General features: G+C 32.0%; 1 protein-coding gene and 1 long non-coding RNA gene across 4 annotated transcripts; both read left to right on the forward strand.

Moving 5' to 3' along the window:
- The first annotated feature begins 4,534 nt into the window (after nt 1-4,534).
- LOC145584987 (uncharacterized) lies at nt 4,535-6,057 on the forward strand. Of its 3 annotated transcripts, none has more exons than XR_014100493.1 (3): nt 4,535-4,817; nt 4,977-5,228; nt 5,619-6,057. It is a non-coding gene; the product is annotated as an uncharacterized LOC145584987 (long non-coding RNA). The 3 variants fall into 3 exon arrangements; XR_014100495.1 differs by having other exon boundaries at nt 5,623-6,057; XR_014100486.1 differs by having other exon boundaries at nt 5,628-6,057.
- A 4,298-nt stretch (nt 6,058-10,355) lies between these two features.
- Nucleotides 10,356-13,514, forward strand: LOC145571166 (protein FAR1-RELATED SEQUENCE 9-like). Its single transcript, XM_081630243.1, has 3 exons — nt 10,356-10,456; nt 11,309-11,437; nt 11,636-13,514. The coding sequence occupies exons 1-3, from the start codon at nt 10,356-10,358 to the stop codon at nt 13,512-13,514; spliced, it is 2,109 nt and encodes a 702-aa protein (XP_081486369.1).
- Nucleotides 13,515-19,990: the final 6,476 nt, after the last annotated feature.

Below are 19,990 nucleotides of genomic sequence, written 5' to 3' on the forward strand. Positions count from 1 at the left end.
GTACTTATGAGTCAGATTGGCAATGAACAAGCGAACCATCTCTTTTTCCTTGGGGGGATCCACCAAGAGCGCAGCTGTTTCCCTCCACCTGCTTAAGTAAGTGGTGAAGCCTTCATTCTCTTTTTGTATGAGAATGGAGGGTTCACGTTCAGAAGTTTTGGTCTGGATGTTACACTTGTAACGATTCATAAAGCTTTCAGCAACATCCTCCCAGGTCGTGACAGGTTTGGATTCCAAAGAGTAGAACCACTGTTGACAGGCATGCTCCAAGGAAAAAGGGAACACTGTAGGGAAGAGTGTCACATCTACTCCCTTAAGAGCCATGGTTGCAGAAAAAGCATTCAAATGGAAAAACGGATTATCAGTAGGCTTGAATTTGGGAATGTCAGCAATGGAAAACTTCTCAGGAAGCTTGTCCCTTATGGACGAAGAGGTGACAGGTTGTTCCACATAAGTAAATTCTTCATAAATCTTACTCATCTGTTCCTTAATCTTGTCCATTGCAACGGTAGTGACATTGTTTTGGTTGTCTTGCTCTATCGTGTTGAATTTAGTGGTGAGTGTTTGCATCATTTTAGACAACATTTCAATTGTCTTGTTGATGTTCTCGATGTCTTCCTTAGTAGCCATTGGTTGAAAGTAGACTGGAGATGGATCTTGTGGAGATTATTGTGGTGGTTTCCTTGTACGCCTCTTTGGTATAAGAGGTTGTTGAGGTATTGACTCGAATCGTAACAATCTACCCCTGCTTCTTGACCAAGTGCTGTGACACCGAAACAAACACACCTTTAATGACAAAACTTAACCTTAACCCATCCGGATATAAAAAAAATGAATTTTAAAAATCTATAATTTTGAAATTCTATTTATTTATTATTTTTTTTTTAAAATATGGGAGGATACTATCCGACTTACTCCGAAAAAAAACGACACAAAAAAGAGACTACCCTAAAATACGGTCAAAAAGTGGTGCACGACTAAAGAAAAAAAGTGTGTGAACACGATATATGAGTGATTAAGTGAGGTTATGGACGCGTGTTTTGACCGTACAGCTAGACATGACACCAAACTGGACGCACAAAAATCGAAAAAGGACTAACGGGACACATTTCCTGGGCACCGTGTCACGGTGCTGACTGTCGTGACACGGTGCAGTCTACCGTCAGACGGTAGAAAGCCCCGTGTCACGACACTATTTACCGTGGCGCGGCAGAACATGCCGTGACATGGTGCGCAGTTCCAGGTCTGTTTTGTGATTTTTCCATATTTTAATTGATTTTAGGTCTGTAATAAATACTAATTACTATGTGGAAATAAAAACCCTCGGTCATGGGTTAAAAAAAGAGTAAACACATGAAGGTTAGCACCAAACAGCAATATAACACTTAGTCACGATGATGTAAAAAAAAATTTTGCAACCTAGAGTCGAGATCTATGTTCAACTATTGGTCAAGCTTTGGGTGTCAAAAGGGTACCATGGTTAAGAGTTTGGACGCGTTAGCAAGGAAGCCTCCCTTGAGGGTGTATGCCAACGGGCGGCTCCGCGAGTTCGTGATGAAATCAAACTCGACTCCATGGTTTGGCTGGATTTAATAACTCGGATGAACCCTTATTGCCATGAGCGTTTTTGGGTTGATAGAGCTTAAATCCCCCGGGGCTAAGATGCATGTAGAACACACACGTTTTTTTAGAAAAATCGAAGGAAGTTGACTGTGAGAAGATAAAACAAGCCACTAGATTGATTTAAGGACTGCCGTGACACGGCAAAAATTCCCGTGCCACGATACTGTGCACCGTCAGACGGTGCACTGTACCGTGACACGGCAGATTTTGCCGTGGCACGACAGTAAAAAAATCTGACTGGTGCCCAGTTTTCCTTCGTACGCAATCAAGTTATTCAAATTTTCCTACGGGACAGACCTAAATGCGACGTTGAAACGTCTATGCATATGCAAAAAATGCCAAATTAATCACAGGAATATTTTCCAAGAATCTTTCAAGTCTCATCCACTCATCTTAATTAAATATCGATCACTCAAATCGATAAATAACCAAGCATCCTCCCCAGTGGAGTCGCCAAATTGTAGGCGTCGCTCGAAGTGCGCCTATGTTACAAGCATGTGTGAATATGCTTGGCACTCATAGGAAGTGGGAATTGACGTATACGATTAGGGACAAATAAAGTAGGGAGCCGCCAACAAGTTTTTAAGGAACTTGTAAACCGTTCACGGATCATAAAAAGGCAACCAACGATAAGGGACAACGATAGGCAACAACGATTGACCTGTGAAGGTTACACCCCATTCATAATCCATGAGATTACTAACTCCATATGGTTCGGAACCACGAAAGGAGGATCGGGGATGATGGTACGAAGTGAGTCATGGAGTCACATTCGCCCGTATTGGCCTCTACTCGATTCTTATAGTGAAAAGTTATTCCTGCGATCTGAAAGGCATACAATTCGCTCCAAACTATTATTAAGCTAAATCGGTTGAATATTAATGCAACATATAATTCTAAAATATTGTGATCACTTGATTTAATAACAAGACTAAAAAGGAACCAAAACCAGTTGTCCAAATTATCTTATTAGGCGTGATTTTCAATTACATATTCCCTTTAAACATGCAATATAGTGATCATCAAAATAATAGAATAAACATTAATATTGGAAGCAATTTAACAATAATTCCAACAATATAAAATCGTTAGAAAAATAATAGAAATTAAAGGAACATAATTCTTACTTTGATTCTGTTTGTTTGCAACTACAAAATAATAAACGAGTTAGTAACTTCAAGGAAATAATAATAAAACAATAATTAAATTATATTAAATATAATAGAGTTGATTTGGGGCCAAACCCTCAAACAGTTCTACCTTTCACGCCTTGGCTTAAGGACAGAACCACGAGTAAAGTATGGACTCCTTGGAGTGCTTGAAGAAGGAATTTTGAAATAAGAAGGGTAGGCTAGTGTTTAGGCTAGAGCATAGAAGAGAGAAAAAACTAGAGAATTAATTGGTGCCCCGTAGATCAGAAATGAGGGGGTATTTATTGAGAAAATGTGCTGAGGGAGCACACGGAACCCTAAAATGATAAAAACCCTAAAAAAGTATCCTGGACACGGCAAACTGAACCGTGACACGGGAAGTCCCACCGTCAGACGGGAAACATTCCCGTGACACGGTGCAATTTTAGAGTGATGCGGGAAATTTTTAGTAAACGGGGAAGAAAGCGCGTTAAGGGTTTACGCGGAAAGGACACGGAAATTCCCGTGTCACAGCAGGTTTCCCGTGTCACGGGAAATCCCACCGTCATACGGGAATGATTCCCGTGACACGGTGGATTCCTGCCGTGGCGCGGGAATTTTTAGCTCGCTTTTCCGTCTAAATACATTTCAAACCCTAATTTCGTTCAGCATTTTAAGTGCCGATTGATAATTTCGGGCCTTTTCTTATTTATTATTATTTGGGCTAAAATAAGAAAATAAGCAAATAAAATAAATAAAAGGTTTGGGCCAAAAATAAATAATAAAACAATAAAATAAAAAAGGTTTGTGCTGAAATTAAATAATAAATTTGGGCTGAAATTAAAACTATGCTTTTACCAAACATCAAGACTAATCCATGGACTGTTCAAAAATACGAATTTAATCAAATACGATTTTTTAAGCACTCTCGGGATTAAATACTGAACCCGACCAATAGTAGCGGTGAAAGATTGTTCATCATCGGGTTTGGTTTTGTGGAAACATTTTTAGGTGTGTACACTAAGGAGGGGAAAGTTGCATACAAGCCATCTTTACCGGCTGATGCACAGGTGCATGATGTTTTTCATGTTTCTCAGTTTAAGAAATTTCATGGAACTTTGCCTATAGCTGCACATATTCCACCACGGTTTCAAGGACTACATGAGTCCGTGCTCCCTAAACCAGCTGCTATTTTGGCTACAAGGATGGTGAAGCATCAGAATCAAGCCGTCATTCAGTATTTGGTTCATTGGGATAGCTTTCTTGATCATGAGGCTACTTGGGAGTTTGCTACTGAATTTGAACGCAGATACCAAGATTTTATGTTGCCTGAGTCTTGAGGACAAGTCTCTTTTTGATGGGGGATAGTATGTTAAGGGCAAAATAGTCTTTTCATATTTGTTTGTTATAACTAACTTCTGTTTTGGTTGTTAGTAGTTACTCCCTTCGTTTTAAAATACTTGCTCCATTTCTCTTGGACAAGCATGCCGATGCTAATTTTTTATCATTAATATCTTTAATTATCAATAGGTATAACTTCTAATAATTGAAAATTAATAATCTATTTATTGAGATGATTCCAACAAGTACCCATACGACTATATTTTTTTCTTATGTATAAATCACAAACATTAGTAAAAAAAGAATAAATGAATAGTGCAAAAAATAGAAATGGAGCAAGTATTTAAAAACGGAGTGAGTAGTTAGCTGAATATGAACGATTAGCAAGCTTAAGCTAATCTTGTTCTTTCTATTTCAATCAATCAAGTTTTGGAATATAATCCTCTTTCTCTCTAGAATTCTCTCTTCTTATTCTCTCTCTCTCTGTTTCTCTCAAATTCTCTATTTTCTGTTAGTCAACACAGTTGACATAATATAGGATGATCATGTTTTAATTTATGGATTTGTTTATTTTTAGGGTTTAATTGAGGAATTATGTTAGTTAGGATCTTTTAATTGTTGTTGAGTTCTTTAATTTGTTGATTTTCAGACATAGAGAAATCAAACCTGACAGGTTGTTTAGCATGAATGGCGATCTCGTCAATTCCTCATAGCTGCTACGATGTAAGCTAAGTTTGGTTGATTTTGCAAATCTATTTACACATGCAACTTTTCACAGAAGCAAAATTTGAGTTTCCATATTAGTCTCTTTGAAAATTGCATTGGCTCTTGTAGTCTGTAAAGAGGAATATGAAATGATTGGTGATACTGCTGGTGAACCAGGTCTATTCTCATGACACCGAAATTTGGTTTGGATGATGATGGATCTACTTCAAACTTTGATGCCAAGCTTGTTCTCGCAACAATGCTTACATCACAGCTGCATGAAGAAAATCCAACTGCCCTGTTCCATTAGATGGAGCCTTGAACGAAAAGACTAATAATGAGACAGGACCAGAAGCTCAGCAAGAAAGATCAAGGGTACAAGCCTCTGCTCATGCATCTGAACATACTGAAAATCGTCTGACCTTTCAGGTATATGTGAATTTTTGTTTCTAAATGTGTGACTAATTAATTTTGTTTTTGATTAGTAATCCTTGTTGTTCCGATGACCTCAATAAGTGGAAGTTTATGTGCATACTTCAACCTTACCTTGCCATGAAAGTAGAAAATGGAGATGGATTATATTGGATAAGTGTCATTAGAATACTATGATGATATGATCTCTATGAGAAATTCAGTGTGTCAAAGTTCAACAAGATACAAATAATTTTTAAGATTTAATGTAAGGCTTTTTAGTGTTAGTCACAAAAGCTTTTAAATTTTACCTAAAAATGTGTTTAGCTCTATTGTTGTATATGTATCATGTAGGCCTGTTGTATATCTTTTCTTGTGTACATTTTGATTCTTTTGTACTATCATCAGAAAGTGCAGGATCTTTTGAGTATTGCAATGCGTAGGGGAGGTGCTGATATCTAAAAGCAGTGACATTGGATTTCAACTACAGCCGGGGTCACCAAATGTCATATCCATATCCTTTGTGCTGATGCAAACAATTTGAATTGAAACAAGTCTAATATATCTCTTGATCATTCTCACCCAGATCTTCTCTGTGTTGTGCAAGGACAATAATTAATAATGCCAACCATGGGCTAAAGGAGGAGAATTATTATTGGCTTTGAACTTATTATTAAGGCGGTTCTTGCTAAAGTATTTGTCACATTAAACTATAAACTAACGTCAAAATTACATGTTTGGTGAATAAACATTTAGTTATAGTGATGTTTGAACTTGTAATTTTCCTTGCGATCGACGTAAAAGTCCCACATTGAAAGAAAATAGCGAGTATTGGCTTTTGGGATAACTAATCAACTTAAATTTAAATTCGTTATCAAAATTTGTTATACATTTTATTGTTTAGATAATGGTTAACAAAGCTTTTGGGATGACTACATATCAACTTAATTTAAGTAACTATATACATTTTATTGTACAGATATTAATTATTTAATAAGCACTATTGTTATGTAAATACTTTATTCAAGAAAAATGTTAATTAACTAATGAGTAATTGTAGACACTCAAATGTGTCTCCTCAAAATCAAACCCAGTGATGAATATCTTTCGTGTCGAATCATAATCGAACAAAGTGAAGGTGTGAAAAGTCTAATGTTGCAGTTAGATTTTATAAAAAATCTTTCTTTTTGTTTTCGAAAACCTACTCCATTTTATGAAAATAGCCAATCTAGTTTAGGTCCATGATAAGGGTCCAATAATAGTGTAGTTGGATCGGGTTCGAAAAGAGCTTTCCAACGATATATTATAAGCCCAATTTCAATGAATAATGATGAAGTTATGGCCAAATTAATAAACTGGGTCCGGTTTGATCTTTATATGCGGCCCAATGATCTAGAGGAGGGTCTATTATGATTTATCATTCCTAATGCAATTAGGATTGATTATAGTCTTCTAGAATCATCTAGAAGGTTCTTTTGAATCCTAATGTGATTAGCATTGATAATTGAGTTTTATGAGTTTTATTTAGAATAAAAGAAGTGTTTTAAATGAAATTACAGTTTTACCCCTCATAAGATTAATTTTATCCAAAAAATGAAAATGTGTGAAAAAATTGCCTGCAGCACCGCACCACTGGTTGTCGCTTGGCGACAGAGGCATGTGCAGCGACAATGTCGTGTTTTATTCTTCTTGAAACTCCGATTCTTTTTAGCATATTCTGGCTGATTTTCGTTACAAATAGCCTCCTTAAACCTCCGTTTTTAATTACCAGCCCTCATCAAGAAATTCTTGATAATCTCTCCCTCTTATTCTAAACCAACCTTTTCACAAACAAAATTTCGCATTCACAAGATCTAGACACACCTAGCATAATTTGAAGTTGCCTTCGCCCTAGTCGTGAAAGGTTCGATATTTCTGAGGGTTTGGTCCCAAATCTAGTCTAAACTTTCTCAAATCTCTATTTCAATTATTTAATTTAATTCTTTGATTTTATTATTTTCCTTGAAGTTACTAATGTGTGTATTTTGTTATTAGAAAGAGGTACGAGGCATCCAAGTAAGTACTTTAATTGTTTAATTGATATTATGATATAAAAATCATGTTTAGATTGTTATTTTGATTCCTAGTATCATGTTACGATGTTTGTTGCTTCCTAGTATCATGTTTAGAGTAAAGAATATAATGTCAATTATGATTTCTATGATGTCTTCTACTTTCTTTCCAAATAGCATGTTAGTATCATGTTAGGGTTAAAGCTTTGATTTTTTTTATGTTTAGTGACATGCTAGGGTTTGTTATTAATCTTGTTAGTATCATGCCTAAGATCTTGTTGTTATTATGCTTTAGCGTTATTATGCTTAATTATTATTGTTATTATTATGTTGCTTGATTTATCATATTGTTATTGCTTGATCACGCCTTTTATGTATGTTTAAAGGGAATTGGTACTTGTAATCATGCTTAATAAGATAATTAATAATCTTGTTTAGGGTTAATATGATTATGATTCAAGTGATCGCCAATAATTAATTTATTTGTGCATTAATATTCAACCAACATAGATAAACAGGTTTAGGGTAAACCTATTGATTGCATTTTAGTCAGAAAGTGCACATGAATAAGAGAAGAATAAAGTAGAGGCCTATTATCAGGGCATGTTCTTTCTATTTTAGGTTAGATTTGTACCTTCATCGCCGAACTTCCAGTCTTGGTTCCAGACCTATTGGAGTTAACGATATCCTGGATCGTTAAGGGGTGTAACCTTCACTCCGTGAACAGTTTACAAGTTCCTAAAACTTGTTGGCGACTCTTTTGCTCTAGCTTCCTTCCCTTCGGACGCCACCATGCTTAAGTGTATGATCACAGTGGGGTTCACGTTTGGGGTAATTCTTGAAATATTCCCTACAGTAACATTACTAACAATTCATAAAAAGTTTAAAGCAACTAATATTATTATTAAGGGTGCTAATTGAGTTGAGCATCTTCATATTGACAAATCGGCTCGGTCAACATTCGGTCAAATCTCGACTCGAGCTGTTTTGTCTCGTCGTAACCTTAACAAGAATAGGTTGAGCAAGTTATAACTCGGATCGATAAGCTCGTGATCACTCCATAACTATTTTGATTAATTGTGAAAATAAAAAAGGCATAGTTAAAAAACAATTGGTACCTCTATAGATAGAAGCTATTACTTATGTTCACAACTAACACATTTTAAATTTAAGGTGAAATTAATTAAATGATGATGAAATATTTTTGTATAAGATAGATAAGAATGATTAAGATTGAACAAATGAAACAATGTAATGGGATAAAGGAGGAAGAAATAACTATTCATATAGGGTAATTTTGTGTTGAGCAAAAAATCCCACATTGAAAGAAAATAGAAAGTATTGACATGGAGAGCTTATAAAAGGAGAAACTTAGGGCCTGTTCACATTTACTTAATTTCAGTTAAGTTCAGCTCTAATCAGTTCAGTTCAGCCCCTAATTTTCCTCTCTCATAAAATATTCATTTCAGCTCAATTCAGTTCAATTTAGTTAAGTTCAGTTCAGTTTAGCTCCATTCAGTTCAGTTCAGCTCAGTAAATGTGAACAGGCCCTTAGCTACTCTTTTATAGCATGAATAACTTAGCTTTTATTTAAGGCTTGAGTTATTCAAATTAAAAACTCGGCCTAAGTTTGTTTGGGCTTTAACTTTACGATATTATATAGCTTTTTTTTTAGCTATATATATCAAGTTACGGAAAAAAAAAATCCAGTTTTCTTAGTAATTACCAAGTTTGTGGATGAACATACATTATCTAAACCTAGTTTTCTTGGTAATTACTAAGATTGTGGTTGGACAATACTTAAACTAAGTGTTTTTGGTCTAGACTCGACTCTAGTTGCCTATACTCGAGCTAATTATTATGAGTTTTGTTAATTAATTAGTTTTGTTATTGTTACATATTTTTATTTATATAAAAAAGTTGATATTGTTATTATTATTATTAGTATTTTTTTTTTACATGAGCTTAATTAATATGTATATTACCGTTCAAAATTCATTAGCAAAGCTTTTGGGATAACTAATCAACTTAAATTTAATTTATTTACCAAATATTTTATACATTTTTTTGTTTAGGGAATGTTTTTGTGTTAACAAATTGCTCTAGTTAATTAGTTTATATATATAAACATTGATTTGCTAATTAACTTGAGCAAATCGAGATCGATTTTGGTCAAAACTCAACTTAAACTGTCTTGTTTCAAAGTCGTAACCTTAATGATCACGAGTTTAGCAAGCTATAAGTCACTCACCTCGTTAATTTTTTTTACCATTACTAATACTTAATATCATTAGTAATGACTATCATTTCGTTGAGCGAACTAATAACTATCATTACTATCATCACCTCGTTAAGCGAACTAATTACTATCATCACCTCGTTGAGCGAACTAATGACTATCATTTCTTATACGTAATATCTTTTTACCAAGTAATACTATGTTGATTACTAGGGATTTTAATCGAGTTGTGTAAGTCAAGAACAACTCGGTCCTTGTTCTGTCAAAACTTGACTCGATAAGCTCATGAGTAGCTCGATAATTACCAAGATTGTACGTGGTTGGACAATATCTAAACCCTGTCTTCTTGGTAATTAAAAATATTGTGGTTGGACATTACCTAAAGTCCTAAACCATGTCCTCTTGTTAATTACCAAGATAGTGGTTGGACATTACGTAAACCTAGTTTTCTTTGTAATTACCACGATTGTTGTTGGACATTACCTAAACCTAAGTTCTTGGTCTAAACCCGACTCTAGTTGCCTATACTCAGGCTAAGCAAGCTATAAATCGGCTCGATAACTCTCTTAAAAAAAACAAAAAAACCATTGAAGTAATAAATGGCACCTACCACCTTGAAACTCCAGACAGTAGGCGGCTGCCCAGAACTTGGAATGTATACAACTTGAAAAAGTACTACTTCTGAGATTTGTAAACTTTTGTAAATGAAAAACTTATTAATGACAAAGTTGCCTTTTGTTTTCAAACCTGTTGTTTAATTCTTATATATATATATATATATATATATATATATATATATATATATATATATATATATATATATATATATATATAAATGGGATCATGTGAGAACCTATGTCTAAAATAGGAACTAGGAACTCATCTGTACCGTTGATCGCGCTTAATCCAAAGGTCCTTGCTTCACTCGCCATTTTCATTTCAGTATTAGCATTTTGGTAATTTCTCCACTTTGAATGACCTCCTTTCTTTCTCTCTCTCTTCCTTTCATTTTCTCTCTCTACGTGTCCTCATTTTCCCTCTCTAACTTCGAGCTCTCCGCCGCGATCTGAGTTCTTCATTTTACCGAATTTTTTACCCAGATTTTTCGATTTTGTTCTTCAATTACATCATATTCTTCGATTATTTTCATTCATTGACGTAATTTTCTTATTATATTTGTATTTTCTCAATTATTTTGATTTCATTGTTTATCTTGAGCTGAGTTTTTCGATTTAGGGTTTTTTATTGTAATTTTTCTAAATTTGAACTTTTTTTTTTGTTCTTTGAATTATTCTATACAATTTAATGTTTGATTTTTGGTTTTTAATCCTATTTTATGGTTTTACACTTACGGATTCAATGTAGTTGTTTTCTTCATATAGTTGCTATATTGCATGCTGTTATTAATCTAGTAGTATAATTTGTTGTTGTTTTAAATTTACTTTTTGCATTCAGTCATTAAGTTTTCATGATTAGTTTTACTTAATTCTTATAACTTCATGTTTTTTAGTTTCTTCAAGTTTTTTATTTTTTTTTTATTTACTTTATGCTTTGAGTGATCTACTTTTTAGTATATCTTTAATAGTTTTTATTAGTATATTTTTTAAAAATATTGTTTCCTTTTAGTTATAGTTTATTTACTTTTAATTATTGTTTATTTACTTTTTACTTCTATTCATTTACTTTTCAGGAATATGTCTGAAAGCGTAGAGCATATTTTTAAAAACTGTTGTTTACTTTTAGTTATAGTTTATTTACTTTTATATATTGTTTATTTACTTTTTTCTTCTATTCATTTACTTTTTCAGGAACATGTCTGAAAGTGTAGAGCATTGTTCTTCTTCTGTCACTACTGAAGATAGCAATGTAAGAATTTTCAAAACACCCACTCAGCCTTTGCTTCCTAAAATATATTATAATTATGGAGGTGATAAAGAGTATATGCCATGTTGTTCTTCTGAAAACAAACCTTTTCTTGGTATGATATTTAATTCTCTTCAAGATGGTATTGCCTTTTATTACAAATATGCTAATGAGTGTGGATTTAAAGTCCGTTCTAGTACTACTAAATCATAAAAGAATAAGGATGATCCTACTGGTAAAGGAGTTACTTTAATAAAATATTTATTATGTAGCAAAGAAGGGTATGTGACAAATAACAAGAAATCTGGTAAACAAGTTGAAGGTGCTTGTTTAAAGAGAAAGACTGTGAAGAGAGTTGGTTGTCTTGCTAAGAAAGAATTTAGGTTTTGTAATGATGGGAAGTATATGGTGTATTGTTTTTATGAATCTCATTCTCATCCTTTTTCTACACCTATTACTAGGCAGGTTACTAAACATGAAGTTGGTTTAAATTTTGCTCATAAGAAGTTCATTTTTGACAATTTAAAGTTAAATATAGGGGTTGTTATGTCTTATAGGATCATGAAAGAACTTTGTGGTGGGTTTCAAAATGTTAGGGACAGTAAAAATGATTTCAAAAATTTTTCTAGGGACTTGAAAGTTTATATCTCTAATGCTGATGGTGCGATGTTTGTTCAGAACCTTGAACAAAAAGTGAAAACCAGTAAAGGGGGTTATTTTTTTTATTACTGTGTTGATGAAAGTAGGCATTTGACCCGTGTCTTTTGGGCTGATGCTATTGGTAGAAGAGATTATCAATTATTTGGGGACTCTTTATCTTTTGATTCCACCTATGATACAAATAAATATTCATTGGTTTTCTGTCCTTTTACTGGTGTTGATAATCACAAGAGATGTGTTACATTTTGTGCTGCTCTATTATCTAAAGAGGACATAGATTCGTTTGTGTGGCTATTTCAAACTTTTTTGAAGTGTATGGGAAGAGAACCTTCTTGTATTATCACTGATCAAGATCCTGCAATGGGTATTGCCATAGAAAAGGTTTTTACCAAGACTAAACATAGGATGTGTGTGTGTCACATAATGAGGAAGGTACCTGAAAAGGTTGGAACTGATTTTTGTAAAGAAACTGATTTCCTGAAAAAGCTAAGTGCAGTAGTTTGGGATAGAGAGATTGATCCTCATGTATTTGTTGATGGCTGGAATAGTGTTATGGAGGAGTATAACCTTGTTGATCATGAGTGGTTTGCATACATGTTAAATATTAAACATCTTTGGATTCCTGCATATTTTAGGGACTTATTTATGGGTGGGTTACTGCGTTCTACATCAAGGTCTGAAGGTGAAAATAGTTTCTTTTGTAACTTTACAAACCCTCATGTGACCTGTGTTGAATTCTTTGTCCGTTATGAAACCGCGCTTGATGCTCAAAGGCATGAACAGGATGAGTTGTACAGGCTTAATAAACTTGAGCCTCAATTGGTTACTAATTTACACTTGGAAAAGCATGCTGCTGATATTTATACTCGTGCCATATTTTATGATTTTCAAGAAGAATGCCAGGGATCCTGTTTTTCATGTAGAGTTGAAAGTTGTAGTTCTTTGTATGGAGACGGTGTGGAGTTTTCTGTTATTGTTGATCATGAGAAAATGAACAATTTTGATGTTAATTTTGATTTGGCAACATATGAGTCAAGTTGTACTTGTAGAATGTTTGAGAGTCAAGGTGTTTTATGTAGACACATTTTGTTTGTTATGAAAGGCAAGTGTGTACGTGAAATTCCTGATGCTTACATCTTGAATCGTTGGAGAAAAGATGTTTTGAAGAAAGCTTCTGTCATAGATGTTGCTTTAGATGATGCTTCTAAGTATGATAAGAAAAAGCAATTGGTCAGTGATGTATGGTCCAAGATTTTCAGTTGTGTCAGTTTAACTGACCAATCTGAGGATGATTTATCTGAGCTTATTAAGACATTATCTTCATTTGAGGAGCAGATGATATCAAAGAATAATCCTGAAAATGCACCTAGTTCAAAAGAGGTGAAAGATGTTGATAATCAGGTTTTGGTTGGATCAAATGAAGTTGATGTAAATGTCTTGCCTCCAAATCAGTGTCTTAATAAGGGTTCTGCCAGAAGTTCAAAGAGGTAGAAGAGTGCAAAAGAAATAGCTACTGAAGAAAAATCTAAAAAAGGCAGAACTTGTAGAGCTTGTGGGCAATCTGGTGTTTCCCATGACAGTAGAAACTGTCCAAACAAGTAGTCTTTCAGGTATTTTACTCTTAAGTGTGTTCTATTTACTTTAAACTTCTATTTATTTACTTTAACAGTAACTTCATTTACTTTTTATTTTGTGCAGGTGTTATTATACTTGGTATTTTTTTTATTTGGTATTTTACCTCTTTACCTTTTTTATTTACTTTAGGTTTTAATTTATTTACTTTACATTTTAATATATTTACTTTAATTTGTGACAAATAACTGATGTTTATTTTTGTGCAGTTATTTTAATACTTGGAAATTAGAAGATGTTTTGGGAGATCAAGATGAAGATTTAATGAACAAATTTTTTCTATTATTTTTATTAATGTACTATTTTTACATTTACTATAAGTAATTGTACTGCAGAACTTATGTTTAGTTTGTTTACTTTTAGCTTTTAACTTTATGAAATATTTCATTTACTTTTATCATATTTATATCATATGAATTATTTGATTTATATAACGTTCTTACTTACAAAATTAAAGATAATTGCTTGTATTATTCCCTTTCTTGTAGAATATTTGTTACCATATCCATTTTTTGTTCTAAAATACTTGTCACATTTTTCGTGGAACCCGAGTTGACAAGAGTATTTGATACCGATTTTGAACATGAATTAACGTGTAAATGACCTGACCCAAATGTAACCCATATATTATTGACTTGTTGATTTCAACTTGATAATAACTCGTAAAATTTGACTTGAACCAATGACTAAAATTCTAGAATGAGTTAATTTTCTAACCATTAATTATTGACTTTACTTGAATGTAATTTGACCGGTTATCAAAATCACCTAAACTTGTAGTAAATCAGATACCGATTTTGAACATGAATTGATGTGTAAATGAGCCGACCCAAATGTAACTCATATATCACTGACTTGGTGATTTTATCTTGATTATAACCCGTTAAATTATTGACTTGAACCAAATTTGACTAAAATTGTAGATTGAGTTAATTTTCTAATCATTAATTATTGACTTTACTTGAATGTAATTTGACCATTTATTAAACTCACCTAAACTTGTACCAAATCTAATAAGATGTAAGGCCGGTTGTAATTCGATCAACATAGGCCGGATGTTAGCGAGGCAAATGAAGTAGAAGACTTGACCCATCTTCAGTTTGTTGTATGATCACATTTGAGTTGGTTAAACACTTCAGGTCAAACACTTCGGATCATGTTCGAATTGGTTAAACACTTCGGGTCAAACTCTTCAAGTCAAATTCAATTGGTCAACTTCAGGTTAGGTGAGTTCGAGTATATGGTCAACATTAGGTCAACTCCATTTTTGTCTTGGTTATAGGTTGTGTTGGGTTAATTTTGGATTTTTTGTCATTTTTTGGGTTAATGATTTTGGGTCGATTTTGGGTCATGCGTCGGGTCATTTGAGTTAGGTCAACTATTATTACTTGAATACTTTTATATCCCATTTTCTATTAATTTAACGGTATTTTTTTGTACTTAAAATTGAACACCTTATTTCATAAAGATTTTTTTAAAACTTTTTTCCTTTTACTTTAAACATAGTATTATTTACTTTAACATTTTTTTCATTTACTTATAATCGAATAACATTCTTTTGACTTTAATACTTTTTCCCATCTCCACCTCTACTTTTAATTCATTTTTTATTACTTTAAATGTATTTGTCTCTACTTTAAAATCGAACACCACATTTCAAAAAAAAAATTTAAAAAAACTTTTGTATTTACTTTAAACACATTGTTATTTACTTTAACAGTATTTACATTTACTTTTATATCTTCCATCATTTTTTAGAGAGAAAAATCCTAGTAATTTAACTTAGATGTATAATATGTATTAACACAAACTGGAAATATTATAGTAAGTGGCTGAACCCATAGTTTTAATTACAAATAGCATCACATAATTTTCACATTTATAATTGATGCTAACCAAAATAAGGCCTAATATTATACTAGACCTAATATCAACATAGGTTATTGTATTAATTTGATTAACCACCTTCAACTATGGATGTAAGTGAGGCAAATGAAGTACAAGATTTTATCCATCCTTATATTGGTGTATTATGACATTCAAGTTGGTTAAACATTTCAGGTCAAACGCTTCGGATCATATTTAGGTTGGTTAAAGACTTCGAGTCAAACTCTTTGTGTCCAATTTGATTGTTCAACTTCGGGTTGGGTGATTTCGAGTGTGTGGTTAGGATTAGGTTAACTCAATTTTTGGGTCAAGTATGGGTTGGGTTAATTTTGGGTTTTGGGTCTTTTTTTCGGTCAATGATTTTGGGTCAAATTTGAGTTATTCGATTTGTGTCAATTATTTTGATTTGAATACTTTTTCTCATTTCTCCCTTCATTTATTAGAACCATTTTCTATTAAATTAACAGTATTTTTTTGTACTTTAAAATTTTTTAAAATTTTTTTCCTTTTACTTTAAACATTGTATTATTTACTTTAATAGTATTTTCATTTACTTATAACATGTTTTTGACTTTAATACTTTTTCCAATCTCCATTTCTACTTTTGATTCATTTTTTATTACTTCAAAAGTATTTATCTTTACTTTAAAATCAAACACCATATTTCTGAAAGCTTTTTTTTAAAAAAAATTTTCTTTTAATTTTAACATATTGTTATTTACTTTAGCATTATTTACTTTTACTTTTATTTGTATTATCATTTTTGAGAAAGAACAATCCTAGTAATTTAATTAACATATATAATATGTATTCTTTTTTTAACACAAACTGCAAATATTATATTAAGTGGCTAAAGCCATAGTTTTAATTACAAATAGCATCATATATTTTTTTACATATATAATTGATGCTAACCAAAATTAGGCGCAATATATATACCAGATTGCAATACAACAATCCTTGAAATTCATTTCCCTAAACCTGCACTAACCCAAAAGCTATTTCATCCATCACAAAAAAAGACCTAAAACTACAGAGACATAGTAGTAGCTACTGTAGCATTTCTTCAGATTCTTTCTTTTCTTCCCAATCCTCAACATTTGTTAGCAATTTCTATTTCATTTGATTTTTTTCACTGAGAAATAGATCAAGCACTGTTCTTACATGATGATGATTCAGTCTTGCAAATTCCTGTAAAAAAATATAAATTATAATTAATTATACACTAAGTATAGATTAGTTCTAAAGTATAACGACTTCAAAAATAAGTATGTTAATTACCTCTGTTATTGTTCCTAATCCTATACCATTTGCACCATCATAAATCTTCATATGCAACAGTAGATAGCTTGCTGAGAAGTTTCCCTCTCTTTCTTTTTGGAATAGAAGTTCAATTATTCTCAACTTGTAGGTCAGTATATCATTTGCCTGTGGATGCTTCCTTTTTTAAAACAACTTTTGCACTTGTATCACGTGCAATGCAATGAATATTAGTATAATAAAACATATTGAAAAATGAATTTAAAAATAATTTTTTAATCTACTGATTCTTTACCGTTTCTAAGATAAAACTCTGTATATGCTCATATTCTTCATTTGTCTCATACAAAGTGTTGTCTAGATGATCAATTGTTTCATCTTTGAAGTTTATCACTGCAAGAAAATAATGCTCTTCTAACCTCAAAGGCAAATATACCTGCATATAGATTTGTTTTATATATAGTTACTTTACACCTGTTTTTAATTACTTTAAACATATATTGTTCTACTTTAATATTAATTCTATCTTACACATTGAGCTGCATCCATGTCCAATGATTGTGAACTATTCCAATCAATCCATAGCTTTTGCAGACTTGTTACTCACTTTTTTCCATGAGCATTCAAACACATTGTTAAAGCATCCTTTAAAAAAAAAATCCAATTATTATTTCTAATATTTATTTAATGTAGAATTTTAAATTATAAAAGTTAATTTGAAAAACTTACCATGAAGTCAAACCCAAAAAAGTATCTGAACAAGTCATTTTCATACCTGTCTCTTTCCATTTCAATGTTATTCAGGTGGTTTGACCATGCAATGATCACATTATTTGAAACTTTCCATTCATTGAGCAAAGCATTACAATCTTGCCTTACTATTTTAATTAAATCTATAAACCAGCTTACTACTTCGATGTAATGTAGAATTAAAGTTAAAGTTAAACTTATGCCAAACAATTTTATATATAATGCAATATGATTATTTGTTTTTCAGGATGTATAAAACATACCTCTTGTTTGGAAAGTTTTCACCATCATTGATTGCTAAGTAGTCAATCACTTGGTGACATTGCAAACTCATGTTATGCATAACTTCCTTGTGTTTCTTCAAGAAATCAGAAACACAAATCATGTCTTCCACTCCTTTCTCCTTCTCTAGTTTTCTAACTACCCTGAACCTTGAAATTTTTTTCTCAAGTTGTTTTCTTTTTGTGTTTATGTCTGCCAAAGCAATTCAGAGCAGCACATATTTTTGCACGATACACCTTTCTCCTATTTGCTAAATCAAGGTCAGAATCAAAAGTCTCTCCAGAGAAACACAACATATGGATCATTGCAAAAACACCACAATCAAGAGTATATCTTGGTGTCTTTCACTTGAAGTTAACTTCATCAAACTCATATTCAAGAATTTCATCAGCTTTTTAATGATTAATTCTCTTCAAAAAGTTTGACATTTCCTCCACCTTTAACATTTGTAAAGCAATATATCAGTAAAACAAATTTATAGTATAATTACTTTAATAAACATATGATTTACTTTAATTAAAACATTTGTTTCTTTATATTTTATATTTTATATTATATATTTATAGGAAATACAATGTGTACTTTTAATAGCTATTCTTTAACTTTAATAACAATATTATCTACTTTAATCAGAACATCCTTTACTTTATATATTATCTTATGTTTTAACTGTCAATATAATCTATACTTTTAATACATATTCATTTACTTTTGTAGTATTCTTATTTACTTTAATAATTTACTTTTTATAAACCAAAAAAAATCTTACCACAATAGATCCAAGAATTCTGTAGAAAGACTTGTGTCTGTCATCATACTCCCTGTTATCTAAGTATTGAATGGTCTGATTCATAAAGTTAACCACTGTCAAACTATAGTGGTTACTCATACAAATTGGAATAAAAATGTGTCATTAAATTTACAGTTATTAGTCTACAAATTCAAAATCATAATTCCATACAATGTAGTTTAATAAACATGAATAATAAAACATACCAACTGAGCTGTTATAATTTTCTCCTTTGCATCAAATATGAACATCCAATCGTACCATACCTGATTCAATTCTTGTGATTGTACTGAAGGAGACTTCACCTCTGTTTTATCTGTTGGCTGGGAAGCATCTTGTGACCTGAGAGACAGCTCTAGAGGTCTCTGTGTATTAATGAGAACATAAAACACATTACTTTATGAGATCATACATATTTAATTATGATTAAACTTACCAGTATTTTAAAAACCTTACACTGTGATCAATGCCAAAGAAAAAGCATGAAGGATCTACTATCAATAGAGAATCATTCATTAGAAATGACCAACATTGAACAATATTAGATTTTATCATTTGAGCAGGGGTTGTAGGAGCTAAGGATGTTGTATCATCTCTTGTTATCATGAGAGGACCTTCAAATTTCACAATCTCTTCACTGTGCAAAATTAAACATTTATAGTAATTAAAATATTATTTAAAGTAAACTACATATAATTTAAAGTAGATAAAATATGTTTAGAATTAAATAATTTATTAACTTAATGCTTGAATGGGATATACTTCACAAAGTAGTAATCAGCCACTACTTGATAAAGCTCTGGCATTTTATTCATTCTTGATTTGTTTACTTTCATTGTCTTACAAACAAAATCAATGTCAACATCTTTCTCTCCACAATCTAATCTGATTTTAACTTTTGAAACTATCTCCTTGTGAATGTCCTTATACTCAATTGTAGTTGTTTCTTCCTGAAGTTGTTTTTCAGCAACAACTGTAATAAAATAGCACATATAGTTACAAAATTATGATACACTATTGACTATGTATTGATTAAATATTTACTAAAGTTAACAACTTACCTTCAATTGGTTTTTGTGTTGCTTCCTTTGTAAGTGTTTCCTGATTTAGTATACTCTCAGTGACTGAGTGTACAACATTAGAAATATCAGGATCAACACCTTGATTATCAGCATCATCTTCTTGATTTTCATAATCTTTTTCTCCTTTCTCTTCATTATCATAATCTTTCTCTCCTTTTTTCTGATCCTCCTGTAGTTCTTTGTCTTTGCTTATTTTCTTCCTCCTTTTCTTTTTTGTCCTCATCTTCTTTTTGTTCTTCTTCGTTGTCATCTTTCTGTTCTTCCTCTTCCTTCTTTTTCTGTTT

The sequence above is a fragment of the Chenopodium album genome, chromosome 2 (assembly GCF_948465745.1).
Source record: "Chenopodium album chromosome 2, dcCheAlbu1.1, whole genome shotgun sequence".
In the NCBI taxonomy this organism is placed as follows: Eukaryota; Viridiplantae; Streptophyta; class Magnoliopsida; order Caryophyllales; family Amaranthaceae; genus Chenopodium; species Chenopodium album.

Bases quoted from the DNA above. Each gene is read 5' to 3' on its own strand.
- LOC145571166 (XM_081630243.1), top strand. From the start codon at position 10,356: ATGTCTAAAATAGGAACTAGGAACTCATCTGTACCGTTGATCGCGCTT. The intron at 10,457-11,308 runs GTAATTTCTCCA...TTACTTTTTCAG, and splicing joins ATTTCAGTATTAGCATTTTG to GAACATGTCTGAAAGTGTAG. The intron at 11,438-11,635 runs GTATATGCCATG...TTTATTATGTAG, and splicing joins AATTATGGAGGTGATAAAGA to CAAAGAAGGGTATGTGACAA.